Raw genomic sequence first — 12,111 nt, forward strand, 5'->3', positions numbered from 1 at the left:
AATACACCTCCTCATAGGTGATCTTGGAGTCTCTTCCAAGAAGTATAGAGTCCTTGAACTGTTCGAAGCTCTTTGGCAATGAATTGAGAAGCATAAGTGCTTTGTCTTCATCCTTGATCTGTTCATCAATATCCTCCAGATCATCCACACATTTGCCAAATTCTTCGAGCTGCTCCAAGATGCCCTTCACTTCTGATATCTTAAAGGTGAACAGCTTCTGCTTTAGATGAAGGCGATTGGCGAGGGACTTCGTCATGTATATCGATTCAAGTTTCTTCCAGATGGCCGCGGCGGTCTCCATCTTTGAAACCTCCCTTAGAACTCGATCACCAAGGCTCAAAATCAGAGTACTATAGGCCTTTTGGTGGAGCTCTTTAATCTTGGGATCGGCGTTCTCATCCGAACTCTCTGCGGCATCATCCTTTTCTTGACTGATAATTTCCCAAAGTCCTTGTTGCATCAGCACAACTTTCATCTTTAATTTCCATAGGCCAAAATCATTCTTGCCCGTAAACTTCTCCAATTCGAATTTTGCGGAAGCCATTTGCGCCGATCAAGAAGCCTTCCCACAGACGGCGCCAATTTGAAGAGAACAAATGTGTAAATCGACGCAGGGTTTAACGTGGTTCGATCCACAATCGGATCTACATCCACGGAGGAAGATGGTGATGATTTTATTGAAGAGACAAAAAGGAGAAAGCAATTACAATACACGCACACTCGCTAAAGTAGTCGGAGAAGACACTACTCGATCCAGCTAGCTAAAGAATTACAAAGTGTATTCACTCCTCTAAAACTCTCTCTCTGATTCAGATTGAATTCAACCGAAAAATTGAAGAAGAAGAGAGTTGGTTATGAGCTTTAACCGATCCTCGAACTGTTTCAACGGCTAGTTCCAAGTTTTAGCTAAAACTTGGGCCTTCGAGAATTGGGCCGCGAATTAACCTTCTGGGCCCGGTTGGTTGATCCAGACACGCTTAACCCAACAATATGTATGTTGTCATCTTCTTGTCGAACTTCTTAAAAGATGCTTTTAACCGTGAGAGAAAACAATCCATTGGTTGTGACATAGGGACAAGTCCCACTGTCAGCAATAGTACCATAATCATGAAGAGACATTGTAGCTGAAGAACAAATGTTCAATGGTTTTGGCTCATCCCTACAAAGTGTACACCTATCATCTTCTACTCCTCCAAAGCCTAATCTGACGAGTCTTTCTTTTGTACTGAGTCGTCCTTAAAAGATGAACCACACTTGAAGTTATGCTAGGGGCTGTGCAACTTTCTTCCATATCTGTCTTCCTAGATTAAGCGGTGCATCTCCTTCTACATTAGTTGGGCAACTTGCAAAACAAAAATGGACACCAAAAAGGACCAAAATTGATCAAAATGCCAAATTCTCACGTCACTGGGAACCATGGGCGGACACATATGCCACCTAGGGGCTCAAGCCCCCAATAAAACTATTTTTTAGTGTTTTTCTTTTATAAAATTTTTTATATTTGTCCAAATTTGACTTAAGTTACTCCCTCCGTCTTAACTAAGTTGAGTCAAAATTTTTAGACACGAAGATTAAGAAATTGTGTTGAAAAGTAAGAGAGATGAATATAGTAGGAGAGATGAAGAGAGAATAAAGTAGGTGATGGAACAAAGTAAGAATGATTGAATGTTTTATTTTTAGTTAAAGAAATAAATGATTTAACTTAGTTGGGACATTCCAAAAAGGAATACGACTCAACTTAATTGGGACGGAGGGAGTACTATATAAAGCTCCTATTAATAATCTAAAGTATATAAAAATATACTTTTAAATAAAATTTTAAAAAATATAGCCCTTATTGTATTATTTTCTGCAACCGTCGCTGCTGGGAACTATGTAAGTTGAAGTTATGGTCATCTACAACTGCAATATTATTTGATCACTTTACTTGTGATATTCATTGACACCACTCTTCTATTTTCCCTTATCTTTTAACACTTATACCCTTTTCACTATCCCTTTCCATTTTAATTGTCTGTGAGTCATATCTTAATTTTTAATTCTTTGTTATTTCTTTTACTTTTAAATTTTATATGGTTATAGTATACCTTAATAACACGCTTGATCAACACGTATACTGCACGCGCCACGCCACGTGATTAGCCGAGACGTCCGCATGTGCATCATAGCTCGTGCTATCATGCCGATTTCTTGGTCTCCAATGTGGCACTCGTCTCCAACGCATCACAAAGCGCTAACGCCCTAAGGCATACTTAATCATCCAAATAAGTTAAAACTTGAGACTCAATAAATAAAAAACAAGTTATGACTTACATTAAAAGTCAAATGATATCATTTTAGTCCGGTTTTGTTTTCATTATAGTTCCTCCTCCACTGAATTCAGTGAATTAGTTCACAAATTTAAAGAATAGTAGTATGTAATATGTAATGCTTACTAACCATTCTTGAAGCAGTTTTTTGTTTTATATAAATGAAGCAGCTGTAAAACTAGAACAATCATCCTAAATTAGTGGCAGAAGTATTTTTTTTAAAATAAATATTGCATCCTTATAAAATGCAGAATAATTTAAAGGCGTATATCAAACTCAATCAATTTTTCTCAAATCACATAATTAAAAATGAAAATATCTCGATAGATCATTGAGATGCGATGCGACATACCAACAAAATCTATATATATATATATATATATATATATATATATATATATATATATATATATATATATATATAAATATTAATGAACAAGCTGCAAATTTCTTTAAAAGTGGTGGCTTGCACACACATACAATGGGCAATGGATAACCAGATATTCAAACTTGTCCACTTTAAGAATCCCAACAGAAAATCCCAAAAGAGGAGAAGAAACATAAACTAAGAAAGAAGTCTACTTCCAATCATATGTCCATACTATTGTGTATCATATCTGTGTACCATTTCAATTCTTTGAAAAAAGTCCTTCAATTTCAATTTGCGTGATTTAGTTAACTTTTATAATTATTAGTTGCAGTTATATTATACTCCTACTCCTTAATTACAGTATTAATTTAGGTCACAATTAATTATTATAATTCACTATTCTACAATCAGGTTTCATACTTTCTTATGATCCAGCAGTCCAGCTTAAATACTCTCTCTCTCACATCTAAAGTACTATATATATGTTATTTCATATATATAAATATATTTTAAATACGGAGTATGTAATTATATTCGATATTGAATTCCACGATCAGGTTTCATACTTTTTCTATGCTCCAGCTTAAATACTCTCACTCATATTTAAATTACTAACTAGCGATGTCAATGTAGCCCGCAACCCGTGGACTGGCCCGAATAATCCGCCAAATTTATAAGGTTATGGCTGGAAATTTCTAGTCCGATAAAATTAAAACCCGATTAGCCCACACCCGATTAACCCGCGACCCGTTAGGGCCAGACCCGAAAACCCGATGGGTTGGCCCGAAAACCTGATAAAATTTCTATTATTCTATTTTTTACTCCTAATTCGACACTTCATTGATTAATTTTATAATATAGATAACTAAAAAAATAACTTTCAATTTTATATTAAATATACACATTATATATTGAGTTTTTATTAATATAATAATTGATAAATAAATTAAAAACTTTAAATTCATTTAAAAAATATTTAAATTTCTAAAACATGTATTAAAATTTCACGAAATATCTCAAATATTAGTATTTGATCATGTTTATGATTGAGTTTGACCATACATCTTAAATTTATCATAATTAAATATTTTACATTTTACGAATATAACTAATTTTCATCATTATTTATTGGATTGAGCGCATGTTAATCTTATCGGTAGCAACCCGATTAACCCGCTGGGCTAGCCCGAAATTCGAGCTTTTAGGGTTAGGGTTGAACTTTTACAACCCGAAAGAATTCACAACCCGATTAGCCCACACCCGATTGACCCGCAACCCGAGTAGGGCCGGCCCGATTGACATCCCTATAACTAAGTTATTTCATATATGTAAATATATTCTATATACTATGTAATATTTTCAATATTCACGGTATATACAGTTTATATGGTATATATGTTGTCGCCATAAATTACGGTATATATATACCAAAATTTTGATATGTCGCGGTATATAAAAATTATACCATTATCTTACCAAAAATCTTTAAGTTATCATATGTATCGTACAAAATTACAGTGTACCGAAAATTTGATATTTTTTATACGATAAAAGCGATACATCGATATTTCGGTATTTTTTCCACCTCTAGTAGAATCTATACAATTTATCATTTTCATTACATATTTAAAATAAGTAATAAAAGAATGAATTTATTAGTTGAGATACAAGGTCTGAATCCATTGAAGTCTTTTAACACCCAAAAAGTGGAAAGAAAGATACTGATATTCAAAGAGAGAATATTGAAACTACAAAATGACAAAGCAATAAAAACTAAACAGATTCAATTTGTTTCTCTCGCGAGGATGAGAGGACAGAAGAAACCGCCGGCAAAGTAAGTTGGTAGGGGTGTTGTTTAACATGATTCCAAAAATATACCCCTTCACATTTTGTAGTTTATCTATGGATGATACTACCAAAGGATGTATTCATATCATTACTCTAAATATTACTTAAACATAACACAAATCTGAATCACTCATTTTTATTATTTAAGGGCCGAGATCGTAGGATATCTCATTCATTTTAATTCATTAAAAATAATCAAAAGGTTAAATTAGGAACTAGATTATGCTACGGTTATTTTATACCCATGATTCTCTCCCACCTTGGACGTGTATTTCTGGATATTATTTTGCTGATTTCGTTCTCGGCAATAATCACAATCCTTGATAACACAATCGTTGATAACAAACTTCACGCAAGACGACGATCTTCACACAACAATCAACGCTTCGTCGAGGACTTTTTTTTGTGTCGACGATGGAAGAAGGTAATTGCGTTGTAGTATTACCAGTTTGTAATCGTCATGAACTCCCCACCATAGTCATCATTTTTTGCATCAGTTTGTAATCGTGCATAACTCCTGTCATTTTAGTTTTGTTTTTCATGTGATATGTCGAATCTATAGGCATTGATGTACGAAATGTCGAACCTAATGTACATTAGACAACCACCTCGTTTGTCATCGTTTTTATCCCTTAATGTTGCATCATTTTAGTTCCTTCAATGTCGGCTATTAACACCATTTCCCAGGGTTTAGTAGTTTGTGGGGCTAGGGTGTAGTATATACGCATTCACGTACTTTAAGTGATGTACGTAATTCCACTGATAATGTGTAGGGACAAAAACTGTAGAATTTCGTATCCATAATGTAGTATCGTTTTTTATTCATGTAGGCCGGAAGTGAACACCATTTCCCTAGGGTTTATTATTCCATGGGGCTAGGGTGTAGTTTCAACTAAGTGACATACTAATAGTAATGTATGGTATACCAATAGTATGTATACTACACTGTAATGTAGCATTTCGTAGACATAATGTAACATTTATTAGCCTTAATGTAACATTGTTTTAGTTACGTCAAGTCCTCAATGTAGCACCATTTCCCTAGGGTTTAGTAGTCTACGTGGGCTAGGGTGTAGTATCCACACATTCACATGCTGTAAGTAATATACGATATTCGAATAATAATGTATATTACTCTGTAATGTAGCATTTCATAGACATAATGTAGCATTTATTAGTCGTAATGTAGCATTGTTTGAGTTCCGTCAATGCCTGAAGATAACACCACATCCCTAGGTTTATTATTCCATGTGGGCTAGAGTGGTATTATCCACACATTCACATGCTATTATTAATGTACGATATTCAAATGATAATGTATATTACTATTCTCGTATAATATATATTGTTTATTATTTTTTGCTTGATGTGTTTTTGTTGATATGTGTTTCTGTGAAGGCCAGCTGATCTCTCATTTATTGAAACAGTTGTTGTTGTACCTCATTGCTCTGAAGCACTGAAGCCTTTCGTTGGTCAGTGTTTCAAATCAGTAGATTTTGCAGCTGCATTCTACGACGTGTAAGCCCGCGCATTTGGTTTTGACATGCGCAAACAAGGTGTTAAAAAAGTGGATGGTCTTACTATTTGGCAGTATGTGGTTTGCAGTCGACAAGGTAAGAAGAAGACAGAGGAGGATGACAGGTTGAATGCCAGTAAGGGGTTCTCAATGAAACACAGACGCCTGACGAACAGATGTGGTTGTCTAGCTAGGATATCCTTTCGGTATTTCTGTGAAGATGGAGTTCCCGGTTACAAGATTCATGAGTTTGTGGAGACACATAACCATACCATGGTAGAGGTTCAGCATCAGCCATTCATGAGTATAAATCGAAAATTGAGTGAAGTTCATGAAAAATTTATTCTCGACTGTTCCAAGGCTAACATTGGGCCTACGCTGACTTTCAAATTCTTGAAAGAGGTATTGGGAGGCTATGAAATGATGGGGTGCACCATTGGTGATATACGTAATGCATCTCGAGACATCAAAGCATACGCACATGGGTACGGTGTTCAAATGGTGTTGGACGAGATGCGTAGGAAGAAGGAACTGTCTGATGCATTTACTTATCACTACGAAGTGATCAGTGAGAACCAGTTGCAAGCCCTTTTTTGGTGCGATGGTGTGTCGAAGAGGAATTACCACATGTTTGGTGACATTGTTGCTTTCGACTCCACATATAATACAAACAGGTATTGATTACTTATGTTGAGCAAATCTCATTATAATAGGATAGAAACTACATTACAATTACACCCCCTAGACACTATAAGTTTGTACATCATATAGTGTTGCAGCTTACATGATGTTCCGTTTTGCAACCACTAGGTACTGTATGATATTTACCCCATTCACTGGGAAGGACAATCATGGGAAACATGTTACTTTCGCTGCTGGGCTGGTTTCAAACGAGAAAACAGGTGCATTTGCATGGTTGTTTAAACATTTCATTGAGTGCATGGTTGTCGCACCCAAAATGATCGTAACTGACCAGGATATGGGTATGCGATCTGCTATTGAGGAACTTCTCATTGGCACAAAATATCGTTGGTGTATGTGGCATATAATGTACAAGCTAGTTGTCAAGGAGCCGAAGAAGCTCCTCACAGATGACCATTTCAAGAAGGAGTTCAACGCTTGCGTGTGGTCCGACTTACATGAACCAGCGGAGTTTGAAGAAATATGGAATGGAATCATTGAAGAATATGGTCTTCAAGATGTGGAGTGGTACAACACCATGTATCGCCACCGGAAGTACAGGATACCGACGTACTTTAGGGATTTCACCCTGGGCTCAATGATAAGGATTACATCAGTTTCTGAGTAAAAAAATAGTTTTTACAAGAACTTTTTGAAGCCTCGGTTAAATCTTGCAGAATTCTACTTGAGTTTTACTAATGCCTTTGAATCTCAACGGCATTCTTCTGCAAAGTTGGACTATGCGGATTCTACTCTTGTCCCAATCTTGGCTACTGACCAACCATTTGAAAAACATGCATCCACATTATTTACCGACAGCATGTTCAGAAAAATGCAAGTAGAAATTGTGAAGGGTTGTAACAGATGTCGAATTGTTGGTTTGACGTTCGAATGCATGATTGATTTTTACAAAGTCGGTGACAGCTACCGCAACACATTTGTTGTAACGCACGACAAGAATCATGACTCATATGCCTGCGAATGCAAGTTGTTTAGCAGGCACGGATTTTTATGTTGCCACATATTTTACCTGTTCAAGAATAATGAAGTGCGTGTCATCCCAGATAAGTATGCTGAAAGCAGATGGATGAAGACACTGTTAGCAAAAGCTGTACATGGATACATGGCTAACTCTTTGGAAAATACGCGCATGGTTGACGAGAAGATAACTTTATCTACTGAAGCCACCACTCTGTTTTACAATTGCCTTAGTCGTTACTAGGCCAATGTTGATACATTGTGTGCGTTTGTAGGTGGTGTGAGCGAGCTTGCTGTTAGTTTAGATTCAGAGACCCCTCCTATATCTGCACCTGAAAAGCGGAGAATGGTAGAAGAATTCTATGGAATGGTGAGACCCGAAGTGGTTGAAGTTCACCCTCCAGATGTTGTGCAGACAAAAGGATCATGTAGTACAAAAGCTAAGCGTATCATTTCAAATAGAGATAAGGCTATAAAGGAGTTCAACCGGCATGTTAGAAGATGTGGTAAATGCCAAGAGTTAGGTCATCGTGATTCCCGGAATTGCAACCGTGTGTAGGAGAAGGAGTTGGAGAAGTAAAAAGAGAAGGCAAAGGGCAAGGGCAAGGAGAAACGTTGATATCTTTCTTACTGTTTGTTTTCCATCAATTGACTTTTGCACATGTTTAATTTGATTCACCATGTATTCTGTCATAGTACCTTTTTCTAGACGTACATTATGCGACCTTAAATCTACATTGCTAATGTTAAGGAGTAATGTTGCAGAAGTTATTCATTGTGTAATTCAAGTACATTAGTTATTACAGACGTACATTATCGATTATGTTTGGCGTTCACATCCAATTTTAAAAAAGTAATATACATAATAATTTTAATAACGTACATTGTCTATAACGTGTGAATGTGTGTATACTACACCCTAGCCCGATGAACTATTGAACCCAAATGGAAATAGTGTTACTTTCAGGCCTTGACGGAACTATAACAATGCTACAGTATGCCTACGAAATGCAACATTATGTTGTCATATACATTGTTTTTTGTATCGCGTACATTATGATGCAATTTCACCACTAAGTTACTATACATAAGCAAGGCTTATGCAAAAGTTATTATTGTATGGTTCAAGTACATTACAAATTCGATTATGCTTGCCTTTAACAACCTCAGTGACGTACATACTATTTTCATAGTTGCTTTTCGAGTGTAATATAACATGGTTTATGAAAACTGTACATTACTAAGTGCGTTACGGTACATTAGTTAAAGATTGGCGTACATCAGCATACATTACTAAGTACATTAATGTACATTAGTTACATATTGACGTACATCAAGACCAGGTTACTAAACAACAACAAGATAAGACCAAAACATTGACTTTTAATTAAACCATAGGCAAAAACCAACGCACTACCAACCACATTGTTTCGCAAAATATTATCCAGGTCCTTCCCATAAATAAAACAGATAATACATAGACTAATGTAATCCATTACCAAAAAAATAATTATAATTGTTTCATGAAGATTTCCTACTCATAAACCATACGCTTCGAACCACTTTACGAAGATGAATTTAGCCGGGCGTTCTTTCCAATGCATGGATGTACTTGCCTGGTTAACGGCATCCATCGTGTTGTGAGTACAAGTCAGCATGGTACGCACGTACTTAATCCTCAACATCGTCAAGCTCTTCAACCCCTTACTTGTGAGACCGCAATCCCATTCCTCATCTGATGCTCCAAAATATGTCTCCATATGCCGCATCAAATACACACCACCATCGGTGTCGTTGTGTTTGTTTCTCCACGACAACGTCAAGAGATGGACATCACATTTTCGCACTTGATCAGCTAGTTTAGGAACCCTGAACTTCTCGAGGGCCTCAGCAAAGAATTTGTGCTAATACATAATACGACAAAATCAGAATAACATACAACAAACAAATGAAAATTAAAAACATTACAAACATAACAAAAACATCGTACCAGCATAGACGGTGTTGTCCCATACTTTGTACTGAAACACGTATGCGTTTCGGCGGGTGTATGGTTGATTACTTTCATTAGGTTATGAGCGAGATCGAAACATATGAGGTAGTAAGAATTGTTGGTGTAAACCGAGAAGAAAAACTACATCAGAAAAAGAACAGATGAGGTGTCATAGCTACGACAAATGATGTATAACATAGACTACTGTACTTTATGGTTACGCTTATCTGATGTTGGTCATGTACGAATGAGATTAGATGATGTACATGATGTAGCATCAATTTCTATCTGATGTACTACAAAATGTAAATAATGTATAATTTATAATGTATAATGTATAATGTATAATGTATCACTTAAAATATACTAATGTACATAATGTGATGTATGATGTATTTAACCCTACATATGAGTAGTATAATGTAACAGCGGTGGCACTTATTGTACGAGTATGGCAATATAACGATGTAATGTACAAGTTAACCATGTATTGGTACCAGCTTGTAGTTTTCCCATTTGAACTGCGGTGTTTTCAAAGTGTCACTCAGAAGGTTTGTCCAGAATAAGTGAGACAAGCTTGGTCCAACACCTCTAGCCCCTCTGCCCACGAGGGGATGCTCTTGATATACAACGATATCAAGTGTTAACACACAAAAACTAAAAAATAAAAAACTGTGGCTCAGAAATTTGGACTCACGAATGTCTGTGTTGAGAAGAAGAATCTGGACAATGTTTCAGGCGCTTTCAAATTCTCCATGTTGTTTAGGTATGCTGCCCACGCATCATGATTCCAGTGGACACCAACTTGTAGGGGCCGAGAGACAGAAATTCAATCTTTGGAGTCGTCACCGCGTTGTCTTGGTAAACAACGGATTTGCTGTAAATAATATGAGGTTGTGTACACCTACAAACTTCAACACTAATAACAACATTGTTTTGAAACTTACAGTTTCTTGTCAATCGTGTCTAGTATCCAGTAATACAGCTCCATGTCATGTTGGTTGGGCCTCATTGTTATTCTGACCTCTCTGTCACAGAAAGGAGATCGCAGGGTAAAACTAGCCTTCTTAGTACGCGTTCCAGCAGCATTCACGACTCCCTACATTAATGCACAATGTATTGCTTAATGTGTGATTAAAAGAAGGACAATACATATAAAAAATAGGTATACGGTGCAAAACCTTATCATCCGCACGTTCAGTTGGGATTTCTACACCTTTTCCCTTGACTGTGCTTTCCACGGCTTTGCCCTTAACCATACAAGTTGCATCCACTTTGCCGCCAATCAACTGCGTTTCACCAGTCAACGGAACCCCTTTTCCCTTACTCGATGCAGTAGCTGCTTGCTTCTTCGCCGGCTGTTTCACGGGCACAACAACAGTCTTGCCTTTTACCACACCATCCAGAGTAGCTTTTCCACTTGCCTGTAATGTAAACCACAAATTAAGCAGATAATGTACTTTACTACTAAAACAAAGTGTCATCTCATATATTAAATGTAGAATACTAATACAGTACTGAACCTTGTTATGGTCCACACAATCGACAAGGGTCATCTTTGATGCAGATGCATCCCCTAATACTGCATCCACAGTTTTTCCTTTCCTTGTGCAGCCTCCCTGACAAATTTAGTAGTCTTTTGAACCCCTTTTGGCTGACGAGATGTAGGTACTTTTTGCATTTTGGGGGGTTGTTTGTCGACCACAACAACATCTTTTTCCTTTACACCACCATCGGATTTCTTGTGAACAACATCACCGTGTGTCAACAACATTTAACAATGTTTTATTATTTAATGTATAATTTGAATGAAACAATGTACCTTCTGATTGTGTTCCACAATGTGGGCGTCACCATCCACCCAGCCTTTCGACCTAGGCTGATCGGATCTTAATCGTCCACCTTTTGTTGATGTGCGGAGAACGTTGGCCACAACCTTGTCAGAGGGAGGTGGGTCCTGTTGTGGACAAGCACCATAGAACATGTCTGGCACTTGATGCTCAATAGAGTGATCCTCTTCATCAGAATATTCAACATCCGTCGTTACCAAAGGCTGTTGAGAAGGGTTTGGTGCACATTGATTGTCTTTCCGGCTTGTTCCTGCTGCCTCCGCATATCAGTAGGCTGAGAATCAAAAAGGCCATCCGGGAATCCTGGTAGGATGAACGACGGCTTTTCAAAGTCCAAGTTTATGGACTTCTTTTTGTCATACACTTGCATCATGACCTCCATCTCGGCAATCCACTCTGGACTGAATTCCTCGTCATCTACCGTTGCTTCCTTTTTTTGAGTTAGGGTATGTCTTCATCTGGTTGGCCTTCATCAACCTTCATTCCAAGCAGCTTCTTGGCAATTAGGCTTCCAAGTCTGAAACATTCTTCTTTCATTAACTGAACCGGTATGCGCTTAAATTGAT

General features: G+C 37.1%; 1 protein-coding gene across 1 annotated transcript; it reads left to right on the top strand.

Annotated features, from left to right (window-relative positions):
• Positions 1-5,618: 5,618 nt before the first annotated feature.
• Positions 5,619-7,352, top strand: LOC121775631 (protein FAR1-RELATED SEQUENCE 5-like). Its single transcript, XM_042172713.1, has 4 exons — positions 5,619-5,623; positions 5,926-6,045; positions 6,133-6,717; positions 6,854-7,352. The coding sequence occupies exons 1-4, from the start codon at positions 5,619-5,621 to the stop codon at positions 7,350-7,352; spliced, it is 1,209 nt and encodes a 402-aa protein (XP_042028647.1).
• Positions 7,353-12,111: the final 4,759 nt, after the last annotated feature.

This window comes from Salvia splendens, chromosome 1 (genome assembly GCF_004379255.2).
Source record: "Salvia splendens isolate huo1 chromosome 1, SspV2, whole genome shotgun sequence".
Lineage (NCBI taxonomy): Eukaryota > Viridiplantae > Streptophyta > Magnoliopsida > Lamiales > Lamiaceae > Salvia > Salvia splendens.